The 26,180-nt window shown below is 42.1% G+C and overlaps 1 protein-coding gene across 1 annotated transcript in view; it reads right to left on the bottom strand.

Moving 5' to 3' along the window:
• Positions 1-25,727, bottom strand: part of LOC128661328 (uncharacterized) — a 246,266-nt gene extending 220,539 nt beyond the window's left edge. Inside the window, exon 1 of the mRNA XM_053715596.1 lies at positions 25,610-25,727. Within this exon, the coding sequence (XP_053571571.1) occupies positions 25,610-25,628 (19 nt within the window). The 5' untranslated portion in view covers positions 25,629-25,727. The remainder of the gene's footprint in view (positions 1-25,609) is intronic.
• Between the last annotated feature and the right edge of the window lie 453 nt (positions 25,728-26,180).

Below are 26,180 nucleotides of genomic sequence, written 5' to 3'. Positions count from 1 at the left end.
TAATATATCTTCCTAGATACAGATTTACGAGCCTGTAACATAGTATTAATTACTGAGTCAGAGAAACCTCTATGACTGAGAATCAAGCGTTCAATCTCCATACCTTCAAATTTAAGGATTTGAGATCCTGATGGAAAAAAGGACCTTGCGATAGAAGGTCTGGTCTTAATGGAAGAGTCCACGGTTGGCAAGTGGCCATCCGGACAAGATCCGCATACCAAAACCTGTGAGGCCATGCTGGAGCCACCAGCAGAACAAACGAGCACTCCTTTAGAATCTTGGAAATCACTCTTGGAAGGAGAACTAGAGGCGGAAAGATATAGGCAGGATGATACTTCCAAGGAAGTGACAATGCATCCACTGCCTCCGCCTGAGGATCCCTGGATCTGGACAGATACCTGGGAAGTTTCTTGTTTAGATGAGAAGCCATCAGATTTATTTCTGGAAGTCCCCACATTTGAACAATCTGAAGAAATACCTCTGGGTGAAGAGACCATTCGCCCGGATGTAACGTTTGGCGACTGAGATAATCCGCTTTCCAATTGTCTATACCTGGGATATGAACCGCAGAAATTAGACAGGAGCTGGATTCCGCCCATACCAGTATTCGAGATACTTCTTTCATAGCCAGAGGACTGTGAGTCCCTCCTTGATGATTGACATATGCCACGGTTGTGACATTGTCCGTCTGAAAACAAATGAACGACTCTCTCTTTAGAAGAGGCCATGACTGAAGAGCTCTGAAAATTGCACGGAGTTCCAAAATGTTGATTGGTAATCTCACCTCCTGAGATTCCCAAACCCCTTGTGCTGTCAGAGACCCCCAAACAGCTCCCCAACCTGTCAGACTTGCATCTGTTGAAATCACAGTCCAGGTCGGAAGAACAAAAGAAGCCCCCTGAACTAAACGATGGTGGTCTGTCCACCACGTCAGAGAGTGTCGTACAATCGGTTTTAAAGATATTAATTGAGATATCTTTGTATAATCCCTGCACCACTGGTTCAGCATACAGAGCTGAAGAGGTTGCATGTGAAAACGAGCAAAGGGGGATCGCGTCCGATGCAGCAGTCATAAGACCTAGAATTTCCATGCATAAGGCTACCGAAGGGAATGATTGAGACTGAAGGTTTCGACAAGCTGAAACCAATTTTAGACGTCTCTTGTCTGTCAGAGACAGAGTCATGGACACTGAATCTATCTGGAAACCTAAAAAGGTTACCCTTGTCTGAAGAATCAATGAACTTTTTGGTAAATTGATCATCCAACCATGTTCTTGAAGAAACAATACAAGTCGATTCGTATGAGATTCTGCTAAATGTGAAGACTGAGCAAGTACCAAGATATCGTCCAAATAAGGAAATACCACAATACCCTGTTCTCTGATTACAGACAGAAGGGCACCGAGAACCTTTGTAAAAATCCTTGGAGCTGTTGCTAGGCCAAACGGCAGAGCCACAAACTGATAATGCTTGTCTAGGAAAGAGAATCTCAGAAACTGATAGTGATCTGGATGAATCGGAATATGCAGATATGCATCCTGTAAATCTATTGTGGACATATAATGCCCTTGCTGAACAAAAGGCAGAATAGTCCTTATAGTTACCATTTTGAATGTTGGTATCCTTACATAATGAAATATGAAGATTTATCAGCATCAACCTCTGAAACAGAATCCTCTGAACCAGAGGAATCATTATCAGAATCAGAATGATGATGTTCATTTAAAAATTCATCTGAAAAATGAGAAGTTTTAAAAGACCTTTTACGTTTACTAGAAGGAGGAATAACAGACATAGCCTTCTTAATGGATTTAGAAACAAAATCTCTTATGTTAACAGGAACACTCTGAGTATTAGATGTTGATGGAACAGCAACAGGTAATGTAACATTACTAAAGGAAATATTATCTGCATTAACAAGTTTGTCATGACATTCATTACAAACAACAGCTGGAGGAACAGATACCACAAGTTTACAGCAAATACACTTAACTTTGGTAGATCCAGCATCAGGCAGCGATTTTCCAGAAGTATCTTCTGATTCAGGATCAATCTGAGACATCTTGCAATATGTAAAAGAAAAAACAACATATAAAGCAAAATTGATCAAATTCCTTAAATGACAGTTTCAGGAATGGGAAAAAATGCCAGTGAACAAGCTTCTAGCAACCAGAAGCAAATAAACAATGAGCCTTAAATAATGTGGAGACAATAATGACGCCCATATTTTTTGGCGCCAAAAAAGACGCTCACATTATTTGGCGCCTAAATGCTTTTAGCGTCAAAAATGACGCCACATCCGGTAACGCCAACATTTTTGGCGCAAAAACGTCAAAAATGACGCAACTTCCGGCAACAAGTATGACGCCGGAAATAAGAAAGAAAAATTTTTGCGCCAAAAAAGTCAGCGCCAAGAATGACGCAATACAATGAAGCATTTTCAGCCCCCGCGAGCCTAACAGCCCACAGGGAAAAAAGTCAAATTTTAAGGTAAGAAAATTGATTATTCAAATGCATTATCCCAAATAATGAAACTGACTGTCTTAAATAAGGAATATTGAACATCCTGAATCAAGGCAAATAAATGTTTAAACACAAATATTTAGAACTTTATATAAAAGTGCCCAACCATAGCTTAGAGTGTCACAAAAATAAGACTTACTTACCCCAGGACATTCATCTACATGTAGTAGAAAGCCAAACCAGTACTGAAACGAGAATCAGTAGAGGTAATGGTATATATAAGAGTATATCGTCGATCTGAAAAGGGAGGTAAGAGATGAATCTCTACGACCGATAACAGAGAACCTATGAAATAGACCCCGTAGAAGGAGATCATTGAATTCAAATAGGCAATACTCTCTTCACATCCCTCTGACATTCACTGCACGCTGAGAGGAAAACCGGGCTCCAACCTGCTGCGGAGCGCATATCAACGTAGAATCTAGCACAAACTTACTTCACCACCTCCACAGGAGGCAAAGTTTGTAAAACCGATTTGTGGGTGTGGTGAGGGGTGTATTTATAGGCATTTTGAGGTTTGGGAAACTTTGCCCCTCCTGGTAGGAATGTATATCCCATACGACACTAGCTCATGGACTCTTGTTAATTACATGAAAGAAAAAAGAATTTATGCTTACCTGATAAATTACTTTCTCCAACGGTGTGTCCGGTCCACGGTGTCATCCATTACTTGTGGGATATTCTCCTCCCCCACAGGGAAAGGCAAGGAGAGCACACAGCAAGAGCTGTCCATATAGTCCCTCCCAGGCTCCGCCCCCCCAGTCATTCGACCGACGGTTAGGAGAAAAAAAGGAGAAACTATAGTGTGCCGTGGTGACTGTAGTGTATAGAGAAAGAAATTCTTCAAACCTGATTAAAAAACCAGGGCCGGCCGTGGACCGGACACACCGTTGGAGAAAGTAATTTATCAGGTAAGCATAAATTCTGTTTTCTCCAACATTGGTGTGTCCGGTCCACGGTGTCATCCATTACTTGTGGGAACCAATACCAAAGCTTTAGGACACGGATGAAGGGAGGGAGCAAATCACGTTACCTAAAAAGAAGGCACCACGGCTTGCAAAACCTTTCTCCCAAAAATAGCCTCCGAAGAAGCAAAAGTATCAAATTTGTAGAATTTGGACAAAGTGTGCAGAGAAGACCAGGTCGCTGCCTTACATATCTGATCAAGAGAAGCCTCGTTCTTGAAGGCCCATGTGGAAGCCACAGCCCTAGTAGAGTGAGCTGTGATTCGTTCAGGAGGCTGCCGTCCGGCAGTCTCGTAAGCCAATCGTATGATGCTTTTCAGCCAAAAGGAAAGAGAGGTAGCAGTAGCTTTTTTGACCTCTCCTCTTGCCAGAATAAACTACAAACAGAGAAGACGTTTGTCTGAAATCCTTTGTTGCTTCTAAATAGAACTTTAAAGCACGGACTACATCTAAATTGTGTAACAAGCGTTCCTTCTTTGAAACTGGATTCGGACACAAAGAAGGCACAACTATTTCCTGGTTAATATTCTTGTTGGAAACATCCTTTGGAAGGAAACCAGGTTTAGTACGCAAAACAACCTTATCTGAATGGAACACCAGATAGGGCGGATTACACTGCAGAGCAGATAATTCAGAAACTCTTCTAGCAGAAGAATAGCAACCAAAAACAGAACTTTCCAAGATAACAACTTGATATCTATGGAATGTAAGGGTTCAAACGGAACCCCTTGAAGAACTGAAAGAACCAAATTTAGACTCCAGGGAGGAGTCAAGGGTCTGTAAACAGGCTTGATCCTGACCAAAGCCTGAACAAAAGCTTGAACATCTGGCACAGCTGCCAGTCTTTTGTGTAACAAGACAGATAAAGCAGAAATCTGTCCTTTTAGAGAACTCGCTGATAATCCCTTATCCAAACCTTCTTGGAGAAAGGAAAGGATCCTAGGAATTTTAATCTTACTCCATGAGAATCCCTTGGATTCACACCAACAGATATATCTTTTCCATATTTTATGGTAATCTTTCTAGTCACAGGTTTTCTGGCTTGTACCAGAGTATCTATCACAGAATCCGAAAACCCACGCTTAGACAAAATCAAGCGTTCAATTTCCAAGCAGTCAGCTGGAGAGAAACTAGATTTGGATGTTCGAATGGACCTTGTACTAGAAGATCCTGTCTCAAAGCTAGCTTCCATGGTGGAGCCGATGACATATTCACCAGGTCTGCATACCAAGTCCTGAGTGGCCACGCAGGAGCTATCAAAATCACTGAGGCCTTCTCCTGTTTGATCCTGGCTACCAGCCTGGGAATGAGAAGGAACGGTGGAAACGCATAAGCTAGGTTGAAAGTCCAAGGCGCCACTAATGCATCCACTAGAGTCGCCTTGGGATCCCTGGATCTGGACCCGTAGCAAGGAACCTTGAAGTTCTGATGAGACGCCATCAGATCCATGTCTGGAATGCCCCATAATTGGGTCAACTGGGCAAACACCTCCGGGTGGAGTTCCCACTACCCCGGATGAAAGGTCTGACGACTCAGATAATCCGCCTCCCAGTTTTCCACTCCTGGGATGTGGATCGCAGACAGGTGGTAGGAGTGATCCTCCACCCATTTGATGATCTTGGTCACCTCTCTCATCGCCAGGGAACTCCTTGTTCCCCCCTGATGGTTGAAGTAAGCAACAGTCATCATGTTGTCTGATTGGAATCTTATGAATCTGGCCTTTGCTAGTTGAGGCCAAGCCCGGAGAGCATTGAATATCGCTCTCAGTTCCAGGATGTTTATCGGGAGAAGAGACTCTTCCCGAGACCATAGACCCTGAGCTTTCAGGGAATCCCAGACCGCGCCCCAGCCTAATAGACTGGCGTCGGTCGTGACAATGACCCAGTCTGGTCTGCGGAAGCTCATTGTTCCCCCCACACCACAAACTCCTCACCATCCCCGATCAGAGCGGCAAGGAGAATGACTGGGGGGCGGAGCCTGGGAGGGACTATATGGACAGCTCTTGCTGTGTGCTCTCCTTGCCTTTCCCTGTGGGGGAGGAGAATATCCCACAAGTAATGGATGACACCGTGGACCGGACACACCAATGTTGGAGAAATGGGGTTAGTATCCTAATAAACAATTCCACTCCATTTGTATTAGAAGGAAAAGTAACCGATAAAGAGGGACGATTCTTAGGTTTGACTGGCCTTTTGTATGGACGACCGATCATGCTTGTTAATATATACGCCCCAAATACAAATCAATTGCCTTTTTTCCGCAATTTGTTCACAAAAATATTGGATTTGGTTAAAGGTCCAATAATTTTGGCTAGTCACTTCAATGTCCCCCTCCAACCTTCCATGGACAGCTCTAACCCCCACAGAGACTTGAATTTATATGACACGTGGAGATTAATACACCACAACAAAAAAGATTTCACATTCTTTTCTCACCCTAATAAATCCTATAGTCGTTTGGACTACATACTCACAAACCAACTAGGCTTATCCTATGTTACTAGGTGCGACATCTATCATAACCTTTTGGTCGGACCATTCCTCTGTCCAACTACAGTTTACATGGTCAAATATCCCCCTCTCACCATATCAATGGAAACTAGATGACTCCTTGTTAGAAAACCCTGACTCAATCACCAAACTCACACAAAACATCGAAGAGTATTTCAACCTTAATTCGACCACAGTTAATAACAATTACACCTTATGGGAGGCACATAAATGCGTACTCCGCGGAGAGCTAATCAAGCTCAAAGCAACTCGTACACTAACTAGCCGCAAAAGTTACAAAGAACTAACTTAGGAGTATTCCCGCTTAGATTATGCATTAAAAAAGTCCCCCTCTGATACTAACACATTAACAAAACTACAAGAGGTCCATACTCACTTAGATAACTTCCTGGACATTGAATACCAAACCATGCGCAGGAAAACTAACAGCATGTTCTATTTCGAAAATAACAGAGCAGGCAAACTTTTAGCTAGGGCTTTAAAAAAGAAAAGGTTTAAATCATATATATATGAACTATCCGACAACCGCAAACGACCCATACAAACTACCCCAGAAATTTGACATGCTTTTCATAAGTATTACACTTCCTTATATAACCTTAAGAAGGATAACCCGACAACAGAGTACCTCTCTAATATGTCAGACTATATAAAAAAATACGCATTACCCCAGTTAACAGAGGATCAAAAATCACAACTTAAACAACCAATCTCCCAAAGAGAGGTCCTACACGCAATTAAAAACTTAAAAATAGGAAAGAGCCCCGGCCCAGATGGCTTCTCAGCCAATTATTATCGGACCTTCTCAACTACCCTAATCCCACACCTCACTAAAATGTTTAAACGAAACAACGAAAGATAACCCATTTCCTTCATCCATGTTGGAGGCCCAGGTAGTGGTGCTGCCTAAACCTGGGAAGCCACCAAATACTCCAGCTAATTTCCACCCGATTTCCCTACTGAATAAAGATGTTAAACTCTTCGCAAAAATCATAGCCTCAAGAATTAATCTAGTTTTACCCACCATAATTCACACCAACCAAGCAGGCTTTACCCCCTTAAGAGAAGCTAGAGACAACACCACTAAGATCTTAGACCTTATGGAATTTGCCATGCAACAAAAAGTCCCCTCCGTGTTCCTATCTATGGACGCGGAGAAAGCCTTTGACAGGCTAGACTGGTCTTTCTTACAACATACCTTGCAAGCATTTAATTTCCCCCGAGAACTCATAGAGAAGGTCTTTACTTTATATAATAACCCGCAAGCCAAAATAAAATTAAATGACTCCACCTCGGCTCCATTTAAGATTGCCAACGGCACAAGGCAAGGTTGTCCTCTTTTCCCCCTCCTATTTGTTATGGTAATGGAGATCTTGGCTTCACATATCAGGAATAATATTGATATACATGGGTTAGATATTGGCCCCAACTTTCTAACACTCACGAAACCTGGACAATCCATCCCCTCACTGATGCATACACTACAAACTTATGGAAACTATTCGAACTTCAAAATAAACATTACTAAATCCAAATTACTAAGCATCCATCACACTCCACATGAATTATTAAATATTCAACAACAATATAGCTTCTGAATCCAGACCAAGGCTATCAAATATTTAGGTGTCCATATTTCACCTCATATGGAGGATATAATTTCGCTGAACTTCATGGCCCTTAAAACGACAGTACAGAATACCCTTGACTCCTGGAAAGTAAAGCCCTTATCATGGTTGGGGAAAGTTAACGCAGTCAAAATGATAGTTCTCCCTAGAATTTTGTATTTCCTACAAACCCTTCCAACTCCTCTACCGGACCACCTATTATTTTCAATACAAAAATGTATTAATAGCTTTATATGGTCCCACAAACGGCCCCGCATAGCTACGAATACCATGTACCGCCCGAAAGACCTAGGAGGCATAGGAGTCCCAAGCCTTTTAACCTATAGACATGCTGCCTTTTTATCCAGAATAGTAGATTGGTGCAAGCAAGCACCCAATAAAGAGTGGGTAACACTGGAACAATCCTTGTCAGAAACCCACAACTTGGGTAGTATCTGCTGGATTCCAGGAACACACCGCAAACTTCTTACTATGACACCGAGGGCAGTAAAGGAAACCTTTAAGCAATGGGATAGACTGATTATAAAATACCCGTCTCTCTCCACCACCTACTCACCCTTGACACAGTTGGGGAATGAGCCCCCGTTCTCGTCACTGATAAACGCCCTACCCTACTCCCACCCCGATACCTCCATAAGAAATTAATTTCCACATATCCTCCTATATAAAGATAAGGAGATTATACCACAACAAAACTTATGTGAAATTCTAGGCGAGAAATTCCAGAAATGGTTTCCGTATGCACAGCTTACCCATTACTTATCCACACATCCGTTTACACTCCAACTACGAAGACCACTCACAAATTTTGAATCTATGTGCTTCTACTCACACCCCCAAAAGGGAATCTTATCTCTGTCGTATAAAATGTTATCTCACCTGTCTTACTACTAACTCCCCACATACGTAAATAAATGGGAAACAGACTTTGACACTAAACTAGACAGATCTGACTGGCAGACAATTTTCATACAAATGACCAGGGCCTCCTCATCCATATCAATGCTGGAAACAAACTTTAAACTAATGAGCAGATGGTATTACACACCAAACAGACTGCACCAATTATTCCCTAACACGACAAGATGTGCTGGAGAGGATGCCTAGAAATAGGCGATTTTAAACATATATGGTGGACTTGTCCTGTAACCCAGTCTTTCTGGTCCTCCCTGAAAATAGAGATGGAGAGAGTAATACATATAAACCTTACATTAACACCTTGGATTTTTCTTTTTAATAAATTTCCGTAAATCACCTGTAAACTGAAAAGGACACTACTTATGTTATGGTTAACACAGCAAAAAAACTAATCCCGCTAAATTGGAAAAAATCTGGCCTCCCCTCCATTAACGAATGGAAAATTAAATTAACTCACTCTCTCCGTCTTGAGAATTATCATTATGCACACACCAAAAGAATTGAAGAATATCACAATATTCTCTTCCTATGGGAGGAATACTTGAGTAGCTTAAGCGACCACTCCTAGCGCATTGCACTTTCCTTCCTCATAGTCAGACAGTTTTTCCTTCTTCCTTGACACAAAGAGGGCGAATAACTAACTAATATATAAATATAGCCACATTTTTACTTGGTACTTTGGTGTTCGGTGTTCAGGCAGATCCCACTGGTATATATTTGGTACAAACAATCATAATCAAAACCACTGCTATTTGCCAATCTTGAGTTTAATATTTAATATTTGATATGTATGCATCATTGTTGCTCTGTTCTATGCTTTATTTGTAACAGATTTGTTTTTATTTCTTATGCCTGATTTTGTATATCTTATAATTTTTCTCAATAAAAGATGAAACTTTAAAAAAAACAATTTTTTTATGGCAAACTGGGTACTGGCAATCAGCTGCCAGTTCCCAAGATGGCACACAATAATGTAGAGGGGGAGGGTTAGAGAGCTGTTCGGGGGGGATCAGGGAGGTTGGGGGCTAAGGGGGGATTCTACACAGCAGAATATGTTTTGAAAAAAATAAATAAAAAATAAATTAAAAAAACACTTTTATTTTAGTACTGGCAGACTTTCTGCCAGTACTTAAGATGGTGGGAACAATTGTGGGGTGGGGGAGGGAAGGGAGCTGCTTGGGATGGATCAGGGGGTGGGATGTGTCAGGTGGGAAGCTGATCTCTACACTAAAGCTAAAATTAACCCTGCAAGCTCCATACAAGCTACCTAATTAACGCCTTCACTGCTGGGCATAATGCATGTGTGGTGCACAGTGGAATTTAGCAGCCTTCTAACTACCAAAAAGCAACGCCAAAGCCATATATATCTGCTATTTATGAAAAAGGGGATCCCAGAGAAGCTTTACAACCATGTGTGCCATAATTGCACAAGCTGTTTGTAAATAATTTCAGTGAGAAACCTAAAATTGTGAAAAATGTAATGTTATTTTTTATTTCATCGCATTTGGCGGTGAAATGGTGGCCTAGATCAATACTTTAGGTTGTCTACTACACTATACTAAAGCTAAAATTAACCCTACAAGCTCCCTACCTAATTAACCCCTTCACTGCTGGACATAATACACGTGTGGTTTGCAGCAAAATTTAGCAGACTTCTAATTACCAAAAGCAAATGCCAAAGCCATATATGTCTGCTATTTCTGAACAATGGGGATCCCAGAGAAGCTTTTACAACCATTTGTGAAATAATTGCACAAGCTGTTTGTAAATAATTTCAGTGAAAAATGTATTTGTTTTTATTTGATCACATTTGGCAGTGAAATGGTGGCATGAAATATACCAAAATGGGCCTAGATCAATACTTTGGGTTGACTTCTAAAAAAATATATATACATGATTAGAAACCCAAAATTGTGAAAATCTAACATTTTTTTTAATTTGATCACATTTGGCAGTGAAATGGTGGCCTAGATCAATACTTTGGGTTGTCTACAACACTACACTAAAGCTGTTTGTAAATAATTTTAGTGAGAAACCTAAAGTTTGTGAAAAAGTGCACAATTTGGCGGTGAAATGGTGGCATGAAATATACCAAAATGGGCCTAGATCAATACTTTGGGTTGACTTCTAAAAAAATATGACTAGGGATATTCAGAAATTCCTGACAGATATCAGTGTTCCAATGTAAATATCACTAAATACTTGTATTTATTGCCCTATAACTTGCAAAAAAAGTAAAGAACATGTAAACATTGGGTATTTCTAAACTCAGGACAAAATTTACATTTTACAAACTATTTAGTAAGGTTGTTTTTTGGTGGTTGTAGATGTGTAACAGATTTTGGGGTCAAAGTTAGAAAAAGTGTGTTTTTTTTCCATTTTTTTCATCATATTTTATAGTTTTTTTTATAGTAAATTAAATGATACTAGTCCTAAAGCCCATTCACACGGGCCATTTTTTGCAGTACAGCGGTCCCACCCCTTGCGCTCTCTCCATCCCCCTCTCTTTTGCTCTCTCTCTCTCTCCTCCGCACTCTTTCACTCTTTCTCACCCCCTCTTTTGCTCTCTCTCTCTCTCTCCCCTCTCTTTTACTCTCTCTCTCCCCCTCTATTTTGAGCTCTCTCTATCCCCCCCTCTCTTTTGCGCTCTCTCTCTCCCCCCTCTCTTTTGCGCTCTCTCTCTCCCCCCTCTCTTTTGCGCTCTCTCTCTCCCCCTTCTCTTTTGTGCTCTCTCTCTCTCTTTTGCGCTCTCTCTCTCCCCCCTCTCTTTTGCGCTCGCTCTCTCCCCCATCTCTTTTGGGCTCTCTCTCTCCCCCATCTCTATTGGGCTCTCTCTCTCCCCCCTCTCTATTGGGCTCTCTCTCTCCCCCCTCTCTTTTGCGCTCTCTCTCTTCCCCATCTCTTTTGCTCTCTCTCTCTCCCCCATCTCTTTTGGGCTCTCTCTCTCCCCCCTCCTTTGCGCTCTCTCTCCCCCCTCTTTTGCGTTCTCTCCCCCCTCTCTTTTGAGCTCTCCCCCCACTCTTTTGCGCTCTCTCACCCCCCCTCTCTTTTGCTCTCTCTCTCTCTCCCCCATCTCTTTTGCGCTCTCTCCCCCCCTCTCTTTTGTGCTCTCTCTCCCCCTCTCTTTTGAGCTCTCTCTCTCCCCATCTCTTTTGTGCTCTCTCTCCCCCTCTCTTTTGAGCTCTCTCTCTCCCATCTCTTTTGTGCTCTCTCTCCCCCTCTCGTTTGAGCTCTCTCTCTCCCCTCTTCTCTCTCCCCCTCTTTTGCTCTCTCTCTTTTCCTTTCTTTTGCGCTCTCTCCCCCTCTCTTTTGAGCTCTCTCTCCCCCTCTCTTTTGTGCTCTCTCCCCTCTCTTTTGCGCTCTCTCCCCATCTCTTTCGCGCTCTCTCCCCCTCTCTTCGTGCTCTCTCCCCCCTCTCTTTTGCTCTCTCTCTCCCCCCTCTCTTTTGTTCTCTCTCTCTCTCCCCCTCTCTTCGTGCTCTCTCCCCCCTCTCTTTTGCTCTCTCTCCCCCCTCTCTTTTGTTCTCTCTCTCTCTCTCCCCCTCTCCTCTCTCTCTCCCCCCCTCTCCTCTCTCTATCCCCCCTCTCCTCTCTCTCTCCCCCCTCTCCTCTCTCTCTCTCCTCCTCTCTCTCCCCCCTCTCTCTCTCTCTATCTCTCCCCCCCCCTCTCTCTCTATCTCTCCCCCCCTCTCTCTCCATCTCTCCCCCCTCTCTCTCCCCCCTCTCTCTCTCTATCTCTCCCCCCTCTCTCTCTCTATCTCTCCCCCCTCTCTCTCTCTATCTCTCCCCCCTCTCTCTCTCTATCTCTCTCTCTATCTCTCTCCCCCTCTCTATCTCTCTCCCCCCTCTCTCTCTCTATCTCTCCCCCCTCTCTCTCTCTATCCCTCCCCCCCCCCTCTCTCTCCCCCCCCCCTCTCTCTCTCTCTCTATCTCCCCCCCCCTCTCTATCTCTCCCCCCTCTCTCTCGATCTCTCCCCCCTCTCTCTCCATCTCTCCCCCCCTCTCTCTCGATCTTTCCCCCCTCTCTCTCGATCTCTCCCCCCTCTCTCTCCATCTCTCCCCCCTCTCTCTCGATCTTTCCCCCCTCTCTCTCCATCTCTCCCCCTCTCTATCTCTCCCCCTCTCTCTCTCCCCCCCCCCTCTCTCTCTCTCCCCCTCTCTCCCCCCCCCTCTCTCTCTCTCCCCCCCCTCTCTCTCTCCCCCCCCTCTCTCTCTCTCTCCCCCCCCTCTCTCTCTCCCCCCCCCTCTCTCTCTCTCTCCCCCCCCTCTCTCTCTCTCCCCCCCCTCTCTCTCTCTCCCCCCCCTCTCTCTATCTCCCCCCCCCTCTCTCTATCTCTCCCCCCTCTCTCTCTCTATCTCTCCCCCTCTCTCTCTCTATCTCTCCCCCCCCTCTCTCTCTCTCTCTCTCCCCCCCCCTCTCTCTCTCCTCTCCCCCCTCTCTCTCTCTCTCCCCCCTCTCTCTCTCTCTCTCCCCCCTCTCTCTCTCTCTCTCCCCCCTCTCTCTCTCTCTCCCCCCTCTCTCTCTCTCCCCCCTCTCTCTCTCTCTCCCCCCCTCTCTCTCTCTCTCCCCCCTCTCTCTCTCTCTCCCCCCTCTCTCTCTCTATCTCTCTCTCTATCTCTCTCCCCTCTCTATCTCTCTCCCTATCTCTCCCCCCCTCTCTCTCTCCCCCCCCCTTCTCTCTCTCCCCCCTCTCTCTCTCTATCTCTCCCCCCTCTCTCTCTCTCTCTATCTCTCCCCCCTCTCTCTCTCTCTCTATCTCTCCCCCCTCTCTCTCTCTATCTCTCTCCCCTCTTTCTCTCTCTATCTCTCTCCCCTCTTTCTCTCTCTATCTCTCTCCCCTCTTTCTCTCTCTATCTCTCCCCCCCCCCCTCTCTCTCTCTCTCCCTATCTCTCTCCCCTCTCTCTCTATCTCTCTCCCCTCTCTCTCTCCCCTCTATCTCTTTCCCCTCTCTATCTCTCTCCCCTCTCTATCTCATGCCCGTGCCTGGCCACACCCCCTTCAAATCCGACCACGCCCCCTTCAGGCCATTCACACCCGACCACGCCCCCTTCATGTCAGGCACGCCCCCGCCGGCCATGCCCACTTCTGCCGCAGATCAGACAGCTAGGGAGTAGGACTCAAAGGCCAGGTGTGTTTGTCCTCGTGCTGTCTCTACTGCGCATGACAGCTTCGGACAAACACACTTGGGGCCCCATTCGATATGCAGCGTCGCCGTTTTTTGCGCGGGTTTGGTATCACATATACGGGGTAGCATACAAGTTACGTGCATATATTTCACCCGTCGCCCGTAGTTCTTTGGCCCATAGACTGACATATAAAACCTGCGCAATTTGGTATCCAATATCCAGCGCAAGGCCTTACGTGGCGAAAAAGGAGAAATCTTACTCCATTTTCACTTTGCCACAAAATGCACCCGTAGCAAGCCTTGCGCTGAGTATTGGAGCACCATAACTCCCTAAAATGCCTGCAAAAAAAAACTAACACCTAACGCATGTGCAATGTCTATCTACCTGTCAACCGCAATCCCCCACCGATATATCTAATAAAGTGTTTAACCCCTAAACCGCCACTCCCGGACCCCGCCGCCATAAATAAAGTGTTTAACCCCTAAACCGCCGCTCTCGGAACCCGCCGCACATAAAGTGTTTAACCCCTAAACCGCCGCTCCGGGACCCCGCCACCACCTACATTAAATTTATTACCCCCTAATCTGACCCCCCTACACTGCTGCCACCTATATTAAATGTATTACCCCCTAATCTGACCCCCCTACACTGCCGCCACCTATATTAAATATATTAACCCCTAATCTGACCCCCTATACCGCCGCCACCTATATTAAATGCATTACCCCCTAATCTGACCCCCCTACACCGCCGCCACCTATATTAAATATATTACCCCCTAATCTGACCCCCCTACACCGCCGCCACCTATATTAAATGTATTAACCCCTAATCTGACCCCCCTACACTGCTGCCACCTACATAAAATATATTACCCCCTAAACCTAAGTCTAAACCTAACACCCCCTATCTTAATTATTATTTAAATAAATCTAAATAATATTAATATTATTAACTAAATTATTCCTATTTAAAACTAAATACTTACCTATAAAATAAACCCTAAGATAGCTACAATATAATTAATAATTACATTGTAGCTAGTTTAGGGTTTATATTTATTTTACAGGTAACTTTGTATTTATTTTAGCTAGGTACAATAGCTATTAAATAGTTAATAACTATTTAATAGCTACCTAGTTAAAATAATTACAAAATTACCTGTAAAATAAATCCTAACCTAAGTTACAAATACACCTAACACTACACTATCAATAAATTAATTAAATAAACTACAATTATCTAAACTAAAATACAATTAAATAAACTAAACTATGTTACAAAGAAAAACAAAACACTAAATTACAAAAAATAAAAAAATATTACAAGGTTTAATCTAATTACACCTAATCTAAGTCCCCTAATAAAATAAAAAAGCCCCCCAAAATAATAAAATTTCCCTACCCTAAACTAAATTACAAATAGCCCTTAAAAGGGCCTTTCTTTCATGTAATTAGCAAGAGTCCATGAGCTAGTGACGTATGGGATATACATTCCTACCAGGAGGGGCAAAGTTTCCCAAACCTCAAAATGCCTATAAATACACCCCTCACCACACCCACAATTCAGTTTTACAAACTTTGCCTCCGATGGAGGTGGTGAAGTAAGTTTGTGCTAGATTCTACGTTGATATGCGCTCCGCAGCAAGTTGGAGCCCGGTTTTCCTCTCAGCGTGCAGTGAATGTCAGAGGGATGTGAGGAGAGTATTGCCTATTTGAATGCAGTGATCTCCTTCTACGGGGTCTATTTCATAGGTTCTCTGTTATCGGTCGTAGAGATTCATCTCTTACCTCCCTTTTCAGATCGACGATATACTCTTATATATACCATTACCTCTGCTGATTCTCGTTTCAGTACTGGTTTGGCTTTCTACAAACATGTAGATGAGTGTCCTGGGGTAAGTAAATCTTATTTTCTGTGACACTCTAAGCTATGGTTGGGCACTTTGTTTATAAAGTTCTAAATATATGTATTCAAACATTTATTTGCCTTGACTCATATTTGGGATAATGCATTTGAATTAATCATTTTTTCTTACCTTCAAAAATTTGACTCTTTTTCCCTGTGGGCTGTTAGGCTCGCGGGGGCTGAAAATGCTTCATTTTATTGCGTCATTCTTGGCGCGGACTTTTTTGGCGAAAAAAATCTTTTCCGTTTCCGGCGTCATACGTGTCACCGGAAGTTGCGTCATTTTTTTACATTATTTTGCGCCAAAAGTGTCGGCGTTCCGGATGTGGCGTCATTTTTGGCGCCAAAAGCATTTAGGCGCCAAATAATGTGGGCGTCTTTTTTGGCGCTAAAAAATATGGGCGTCGCTTTTGTCTCCACATTATTTAAGTCTCATTTTTCATTGCTTCTGGTTGCTAGAAGCTTGTTCTTTGGCATTTTTTCCCATTTCTGAAACTGTCATTTAAGGAATTTGATCAATTTTGCTTTATATGTTGTTTTTTCTCTTACATATTGCAAGATGTCTCACGTTGCATCTGAGTCAGAAGATACTACAGGAAAATCGCTGTCTAGTGCTGGATCTACCAAAGCTAAGTGTATCTGCTGTAAACTTTTGGTAGCTATTCCTCCGGCTGTTGTTTGTATTAATTGTCATGACAAACTTGTTAATGCAGATAATATTTCCTTTAGTAAAGTACCATTGTCTGTTGCAGTTCCTTCAACATCTAAGGTGCAGAATGTTCCTGATAACATAAGAGATTTTGTTTCTGAATCCATAAAGAAGGCTATGTCTGTTATTTCTCCTTCTAGTAAACGTAAAAAATCTTTTAAAACTTCTCTCCCTACAGATGAATTTTTAAATGAACATCATCATTCTGATTCTGATGACTCTTCTGGTTCAGAGGATTCTGTCTCAGAGATTGATGCTGATAAATCTTCATATTTATTTAAAATGGAATTTATTCGTTCTTTACTTAAAGAAGTACTAATTGCTTTAGAAATAGAGGATTCTGGTCCTCTTGATACTAATTCTAAACGTTTGGATAAGGTATTTAAATCTCCTGTGGTTATTCCAGAAGTTTTTCCTGTTCCTAATGCTATTTCTGCAGTAATTTCCAAAGAATGGGATAAATTGGGTAATTCATTTACTCCTTCTAAACGTTTTAAGCAATTATATCCTGTGCCGTCTGACAGATTAGAATTTTGGGACAAAATCCCTAAAGTTGATGGGGCTATTTCTACCCTTGCTAAACGTACTACTATTCCTACGTCAGATGGTACTTCGTTTAAGGATCCTTAAGATAGGAAAATTGAATCCTTTCTAAGAAAAGCTTATCTGTGTTCAGGTAATCTTCTTAGACCTGCTATATCTTTGGCTGATGTTGCTGCAGCTTCAACTTTTTGGTTGGAAACTTTAGCGCAACAAGTAACAGATCATGATTCTCATGATATTATTATTCTTCTTCAGCATGCTAATAATTTTATCTGTGATGCCATTTTTGATATTATCAGAGTTGATGTCAGGTTTATGTCTCTAGCTATTTTAGCTAGAAGAGCTTTATGGCTTAAGACTTGGAATGCTGATATGGCTTCTAAATCAACTCTACTTTCCATTTCTTTCCAGGGTAACAAATTATTTGGTTCTCAGTTGGATTCTATTATCTCAACTGTTACTGGTGGGAAAGGAACTTTTTTACCACAGGATAAAAAATCTAAAGGTAAAAACAGGGCTAATAATCGTTTTCGTTCCTTTCGTTTCAACAAAGAACAAAAGCCTAATCCTTCATCCTCAGGAGTAGTTTCAGTTTGGAAACCTTCTCCAGTCTGGAATAAATCCAAGCCTGCTAGAAAGGCAAAGCCTGCTTCTAAGTCCTCATGAAGGTGCGGCCCTCATTCCAGCTCAGCTGGTAGGGGGCAGGTTACGTTTTTTCAAAGAAATTTGGATCAATTCTGTTCACAATCTTTGGATTCAGAACATTGTTTCAGAAGGGTACAGAATTGGTTTCAAGATGAGACCTCCTGCAAAGAGATTTTTTCTTTCCCGTGTCCCAGTAAATCCAGTAAAAGCTCAAGCATTTCTGAATTGTGTTTCAGATCTAGAGTTGGCTGGAGTAATTATGCCAGTTCCAGTTCCGGAACAGGGGATGGGGTTTTATTCAAATCTCTTCATTGTACCAAAGAAGGAGAATTCCTTCAGACCAGTTCTGGATCTAAAAATATTGAATCGTTATGTAAGGATACCAACGTTCAAGATGGTAACTGTAAGGACTATCTTGCCTTTTGTTCAGCAAGGGCATTATATGTCCACAATAGATTTACAGGATGCATATCTGCATATTCCGATTCATCCAGATCATTATCAGTTCCTGAGATTCTCTTTTCTGGACAAGCATTACCAGTTTGTGGCTCTGCCGTTTGGCCTAGCTACAGCTCCAAGAATTTTTACAAAGGTTCTCGGTGCCCTTCTGTCTGTAATCAGAGAACAGGGTATTGTGGTATTTCCTTATTTGGACGATATCTTGGTACTTGCTCAGTCTTTACATTTAGCAGAATCTCATACGAATCGACTTGTGTTGTTTCTTCAAGATCATAGTTGGAGGATCAATTTACCAAAAAGTTAATTGATTCCTCAGACAAGGGTAACCTTTCTGGGTTTCCAGATAGATTCAGTGTCCATGACTCTGTCTTTAACAGACAAGAGACGTCTAAAATTGATTTCAGCTTGTCGAAACCTTCAGTCACAATCATTCCCTTCGGTAGCCTTATGCATGGAAATTCTAGGTCTTATGACTGCTGCATCGGACACGATCCCCTTTGCTCGTTTTCACATGCGACCTCTTCAGCTCTGTATGCTGAATCAATGGTGCAAGGATTACACAAAGATATCTCAATTAATATCTTTAAAACCGATTGTTCGACACTCTCTAACGTGGTGGACAGATCACCATCGTTTAATTCAGGGGGCTTCTTTTGTGCTTCCGACCTGGACTGTAATTTCAACAGATGCAAGTTTCACAGGTTGGGGAGCTGTGTGGGGATCTCTGACGGCACAAGGAGTTTGGGAATCTCAGGAGGTGAGATTACCGATCAATATTTTGGAACTCCGTGCAATTTTCAGAGCTCTTCAGTTTTGGCCTCTTCTGAAGAGAGAATCGTTCATTTGTTTTCAGACAGACAATGTCACAACTGTGGCATACATCAATCATCAAGGAGGGACTCACAGTCCTCTGGCTATGAAAGAAGTATCTCGAATTTTGGTTTGGGCGGAATCCAGCTCCTGTCTAATCTCTGCGGTTCATATCCCAGGTGTAGACAATTGGGAAGCGGATTATCTCAGTCGCCAAACGTTGCATCCGGGCGAATGGTCTCTTCACCCAGAGGTATTTCTTCAGATTGTTCAAATGTGGGAACTTCCAGAAATAGATCTGATGGCGTCTCATCTAAACAAGAAACTTCCGAGATATCTGTCCAGATCCCGGGATCCTCAGGCGGAGGCAGTGGATGCATTATCACTTCCTTGGAAGTATCATCCTGCCTATATCTTTCCGCCTCTAGTTCTTCTTCCAAGAGTAATCTCCAAGATTCTGAAGGAATGCTCGTTTGTTCTGCTGGTAGCTCCGGCATGGCCTCACAGGTTTTGGTATGCGGATCTTGTCCGGATGGCCTCTTGCCAACCGTGGACTCTTCCATTAAGACCAGACTTTCTGTCACAAGGTCCTTTTTTCCATCAGGATCTGAAATCCTTAAATTTAAAGGTATGGAGATTGAACGCTTGATTCTTGGTCAAAGAGGTTTCTCTGACTCTGTGATTAATACTATGTTACAGGCTCGTAAATCTGTATCTAGAGAGATATATTAGAGAGTCTGGAAGACTTATATTTCTTGGTGTCTTTCTCATCATTTTTCTTGGCATTCTTTTAGAATACCGAGAATTTTACAGTTTCTTCAGGATGGTTTAGATAAGGGTTTGTCTGCAAGTTCCTTGAAAGGACAAATCTCTGCTCTTTCTGTTCTTTTTCACAGAAAAATTGCTATTCTTCCTGAAATTCATTGTTTTGTACAAGCTTTGGTTCGTATAAAACCTGTCATTAAGTCAATTTCTCCTCCCTGGAGTTTGAATTTGGTTCTGGGAGCTCTTCAAGCTCCTCCTTTTTTACCTATGCATTCATTGGACATTAAATTACTTTCTTGGAAAGTTTTGTTCCTTTTGGCCATCTCTTCTGCCAGAAGAGTTTCTGAATTATCTGCTCTTTCTTGTGAGTCTCCTTTTCTGATTTTTCATCAGGATAAGGCAGTGTTGCGAACTTCTTTTGAATTTTTACCTAAAGTTGTGAATTCCAACAACATTAGTAGAGAAATTGTGGTTCCTTCATTATGTCCTAATCCTAAGAATTCTAAGGAGAAATCATTGCATTCTTTGGATGTTGTTAGAGCTTTGAAATATTATGTTGAAGCTACTAAGTCTTTCCGAAAGACTTCTAGTCTATTTGTTATCTTTTCCGGTTCTAGAAAAGGCCAGAAAGCTTCTGCCATTTCTTTGGCATCTTGGTTGAAATCTTTAATTCATCTTGCCTATGTTGAGTCGGGTAAAACTCCGCCTCAGAGGATTACAGCTCATTCTACCAGGTCAGTTTCTACTTCCTGGGCGTTTAGGAATGAAGCTTCGGTTGATCAGATTTGCAAAGCAGCAACTTGGTCCTCTTTGCATACTTTTACTAAATTCTACCATTTTGATGTATTTTCTTCTTCTGAAGCAGTTTTTGGTAGAAAAGTACTTCAGGCAGCGGTTTCAGTCTGAATCTTCTGCTTATGTTTTTCATTAAACTTTATTTTGGGTGTGGATTATTTTCAGCAGGAATTGGCTGTCTTTATTTTATCCCTCCCTCTCTAGTGACTCTTGTGTGGAAAGATCCACATCTTGGGTAATCATTATCCCATACGTCACTAGCTCATGGACTCTTGCTAATTACATGAAAGAAAACATAATTTATGTAAGAACTTACCTGATAAATTAATTTCTTTCATATTAGCAAGAGTCCATGAGGCCCGCCCTTTTTTTGTGGTGGTTATGATTTTTGTATAAAGCACAATTATTCCAATTCCTTATTTTATATGCTTTCGCACTTTTTTATCACCCCACTTCTTGGCTATTCGTTAAACTGAATTGTGGGTGTGGTGAGGGGTGTATTTATAGGCATTTTGAGGTTTGGGAAACTTTGCCCCTCCTGGTAGGAATGTATATCCCATACGTCACTAGCTCATGGACTCTTGCTAATATGAAAGAAATGGATTTATCAGGTAAGTTCTTACATAAATTATGTTTTTGCGGGGCATTGCCCCAAAGTAATCAGCTCTATTACCAGCCCTTAAAAGGGCATTTTGCGGGGCATTGCCCCAAAGTAATCAGCTCTTTTACCTGTAAAAAAAAGAACAATCCCCCCCCACACACCCCTACTCTAAAGCCCACCGATCCCCCCTTAAAAAAACCTAAGTCTAACCCCCAAGTGGTCCTTACCTGTCCTGAAGACCGGCGGAGAAGGTCCTGTTCCAGGCGGTGAAGTCTTCTTCCAAGCGGCGATCTCTTCTTCTTCCAGGAACCAGCCGGCGCGGAGCGGAGGAGTTGAACACCGATGACCGTGGAGCTGAAAACCGTCCACTCTGGAACTGAAGACCAGCGATGCTGGAACTGAAGATCGGCAACTCTGAAACTGAAGACCACGTAGCCATGGAGCGTGGAGGATCCTCTTCATACGATCTCCGCCATACACTGAATAGGTATTCAAGGTACGCGATTAAAAATGGCGTCCCTTGAATTCCTATTGGCTGATTTGAGCCTTCAAATTCAAATCAGCCAATCGGATGAGAGCTACTGTAATTCTATTGGCTGATTTGAATAGCCAATAGAATAAGAGCTACTGACATTCTATTGGCTATTCAAATCAGCCAATAGAATTATAGTAGCTCTTATTCTATTTGCTATTTAAATCAGCCAATAGAATTACAGTAGCTCTCATCCGATTGGCTGATTTGAATTTGAAGGCTCAAATCAGCCAATAGGAATTCAAGGGATGCCATTTTTAATCACGTACTTTGAATTCCTATTCAGTGTACAGCGGAGATCGTATGAAGAGGATCCTCCACGCTCCATGGCTCCGTGGTCTTCAGTTCCAGAGTCGCCGATCTTCAGTTCCAGCATCGCCGGTCTTCAGTTCCAGAGTGGATGGTCTTCAGCTCCGCGGTCATCGGTCTTCAACTCCTCCGCTCCGCGCCGGATGGTTCCTGGAAGAAGAAGAGATCGCCGCTTGGAAGAAGACTTCATCGCCTGGAACAGGACCTTCTCCGCCGGTCTTCAGGACAGGTAATGACCACTTGGGGGTTAGACTTAGGTTTTTTTAAGGGGGGATCGGGTGGGTTTTAGAGTAGGGGTGTGTGGGTGGTGGGTTGTAATGTGGGGGGGGGATTGTTCTTTTTTTTACAGGTAAAAGAGCCGATTACTTTGGGGAAATGCCCCGCAAAAGGCCCTTTTAATTGCTGGTAATAGAGCTGATTACTTTGGTGCAATGCCCCGCAAAAGGTCCTTTTAAGGGCTATTTGTAATTTAGTTTAGGGTAGGGAAATTTTATTATTTTGGGGGGCTTTTTTATTTTATTAGGGGGCTTAGATTAGGTGTAATTAGATTAACCCCTTAATGACACACGTCGTACAGGGTACGTCATACACAAACTGGTCTTTAAAGACCAGCGACATACCCTGTACGTCGTTAGGGGTTTAAAGCAGCTGGACGCGATCCTGACCGCTTCCAGCTGCTTTCAAGGTATTGCTATGATGCCTCGATATTGAGGCATCACTGCAATATCTTTTTTGGCACACCGATGCAGAGAGGGCCACTCTGTGGCCCTCTCTGCATCGGCCAGCGATGGTGCCGATCGTTGGTGGGTGGGAGCAGCGGCAGGGAGGTGGGTGGGCGGCCCATCGCTGGACTAGTTCCGGCAAGCTGGGCGGGAGCGTGCGCGCGTGCATGAGGCGTGTGTGCGTGTGCACGATTCACGTGCGCGTGTATGCGCGTGCACGATGGGAGTGCACAATCACTCATATTTCTATGGGAGAGGGAGGAGGGAGAGGGAGTTAGAGGGGAAATATTTATTTGTAAAGGGGATCTGGGAGAGGTAGGAGGTACTATATTGAGGGGGGGAGGCAGCTACACTACAGAAAAATGGGGTTAAATGAAAAAAAAATTAAAAAAAGCACATTTTTTTTAAGAAATTGGGTACTGGCAGGCAGCTGCCAGTACCTAAAATGGCCACAAATAGGAAGAGGGGGAGGTAAAGAGAGCTGTTTGGGGGGGGATCGTGGAGGTTGGGGGGTTAGGGGGGGAACCTACACTGCAGAAACTATGAATGTATTTAAAAAAAAATGTTTTTTTAAAAAAAAAGGCTTTTATTTTAGTACTGGCAGGCTTTCTGCCAGTACTTAAGATGGCGGTGACAATTGTGGGATGGGGGAGGGAATAGAGCTGTTTGTGAGGGGTCAGGGAGGAATCAGGGGGGGGGGGGATGCGTCAGGTGGGAGACTGATCTCTACACTAAAGCTAAAGTTAACCCTACAAGCTACCTAATTAACCCCTTAACTGCTGGGCATAATACAAAGTGTGGTGCGCAGGGACATTTAGCTGCCTTCTAATTATCAAAAAGCAATTTAAAAGCCATATATGTCTGCTATTTCTGAACAAAGGGGATCCCAGAGAAGCATTTACAACCATTTGTGCCATAATTGCACAACCTAATTGTAAATAATTTCAGTGAGAAACCTAAAGTTAGTGAAAAAGTTAGCAATTTTTTTTATTTGATCGCATTTGGCGGTGAAATGGTGGCATAAAATATACCAAAATGGGCCTAGATCAATACTTTGGGTTGTCTACTACACTACACTAAAGTTAAAATTACCCCTACAAGCTCCCTACAAGCTACCTAATTAACCCCTTCACTGCTAGACATAATACACGTGTTGTGCGCAGCAGCATATAGCGGCCTTCTAATTACCAAAAAGCAACGCCAAATCCATATATGTCTGCTATTTCTCAAGAAAGGGGATCCCAGGGAGCATTTACAACCATTTGTGCCATAATTGCACAAGCTGTTTGTAAATAATTTCAGTGAGAAACCTAAAGTTTATGAAAAAGTTAGTGATTTTTTTATTTGATTGCATTTGGCAGTGAAATGGTGGCATGAAATATACCAAAATGGGCCTAGATCAATACTTTGGGTTGTCTACTAAAAAAAATATATACATGTAAAGGGATATTCAGGGATTCCTGGCAGATATCAGTGATCCAATGTAACTATCGCTAATTTTGAAAAAAAATGGTTTGGAAATAGCAAAGTGCTACTTGTATTTATTGCCCTATAACTTGCAAAAAAAAAACAAAGAACATGTAAACATTGGGTATTTCTAAACTCAGGACAAAATGTAGAGACTATTTAGCATGGGTGTTTTTTGGTGGTTGTAGATGTGTAACAGATTTTGGGGGTCAAAGTTAGAAAAAGTGTGTTTTTTTCCATTTTTTCCTCATATTTTATAATTTTTTTATAGTAAATTATAAGATATGATGAAAATAATGGTATCTTTAGAAAGTCAATTTAATGGCGAGAAAAACGGTTTATAATATGTGTGGATACAGTAAATGAGTAATAGGAAAATTACAGCTAAACACAAACAGAAATGTAAAAATAGTCCTGGTCCTTAAGGGAAAGAAATTGAAAAATGGCCTTGTCCTTAAGGGGTTAAACTTCTTGTAATATTTTCTTATTTTTTGTAATTTAGTGTTTGTTTTTTGTAATATAGTTTAGTTTATTTAATTGTATTTTAGTTTAGATAATTGTAGTTTATTTAATGAATTTATTGATAGTGTAGTGTTAGGTGTATTTGTAACTTAGGTTAGGATTTATTTTACAGGTAATTTTGTAATTATTTTAACTAGGTAGCTATTAAATAGTTAACTATTTAATAGCTATTGTACCTAGCTAAAATAAATACAAAGTTACCTGTAAAATAAATATAAACCCTAAAATAGCTACAATGTAATTATTAATTATATTGTAGCTATCTTAGGGTTTATTTTATAGGTAAGTATTTAGTTTTAAATAGGAATAATTTAGTTAATAATATTAATATTATTTAGATTTATTTAAATAACAATTAAGTTAGGGGATGTTAGGGTTAGACTTTTAGGGGGTAATATGTTTAATATAGGTGGCGGCAGTGTAGGGGGGTCAGATTAGGGGTTAATACATTTAATATAGGTGGGGGCGGCGTAGGGAAGTCAGATTAGGGGGTAATATATTTAATATAGGTGGCGGCGGTGTAGGGGGGTCAGATTAGGGGGTAATACATTTAACATAGGTGGCGGCGGGGTCCGGGTGCGGCGGTTTAGGGGTTAATACTAGGATAGGTTTATTGCAGTGTGGGCTATGGCGGTTTAGGGATTAATAATTAGGCTTATTGCGTTGTGGGGGGTTGTCGGTCTAGGGGTTAATACATTTATTAGAAGTAGTGAGAGGGGGTATTGCGGATATAGGGGTATACGTGTCGGGCTTATTTGGGTGAGGCGTGTTAGACAGTTACAGGGATTTACAATTTTAGTTAGTTTTTGTAGGCGCAGGCAGTTTCTAAAGTGCCATATGTGATAGCCCGATGTGCGAGGTGAAACTACGGGCGACGTGGGTTCCCTCGCTTGCGCCGAAAACTATGCAGTATATCGGATCGCTCCCGTGGCCTTTTATATAATAGGATGATGAAAATAATGGTATCTTTTGAAAGTCCATTTAATGGCGAGAAAAACGGTATATAATATGTGTGGATACAGTAAATGAGTAAGAGGAAAATCACACAAATACTGCAGAAATGTAAAAATAGTCCTGGTCCCAAACGGTCAGAAAATGTAAAAGTGCTGTGTTCCTTAAGGGGTTAAAGTCAGCATATCTATTTTACTCACCTAACACATATGAGTTCATGCTGATAACAGGCTCCAATGTCTGTGCTCAGGAAGAAGGTTCCCTTATTCACTCCAGTTACATCAATACCTGATATCTCTCAGTGCTCGGGCCGTGTCTGTAAAAAGTATATTAAATGGTTTAAAAAGATAATAATAAATAATGGTTCTGATTAACTGTACATATGGTATAATTAAAGGGACAGTTAAGTCAAAAAAAGTTTCATGATTCAAATAGGGCATGTAATTTTAAACAACTTTCCAATTTACTTTTATAACCAATTTTGCTTTGTTCTCTTGAAATTCTTAGTTGAAAGCTAAACCTAGGAGGTTCATATGCTAATTTCTTAGACCTTGAAGGCCGCCTCTAATCTGAAAGCATTTTGACAGTTTTTCACCACTAGAGGGGATTAGTTCATGTGTTTCACATAGATAACATTGAGCTCACACACATGAATTTACAGAGGAGTGAGCACTGATTGGCTAAGATGCAAGTCTGTCAAATGAACTGAAATAAGGGGGCAGTCTGCAGAGGCTTAGATAAAAGGTAATAACAGAGGTAAAACGTGTATTA

This window comes from Bombina bombina, chromosome 5 (assembly GCF_027579735.1).
Source record: "Bombina bombina isolate aBomBom1 chromosome 5, aBomBom1.pri, whole genome shotgun sequence".
Classification (NCBI taxonomy): Eukaryota; Metazoa; Chordata; class Amphibia; order Anura; family Bombinatoridae; genus Bombina; species Bombina bombina.
Note: the sequence above shows the minus strand (reverse complement) of the source record. Positions and strands in the feature narration are given on the sequence as shown.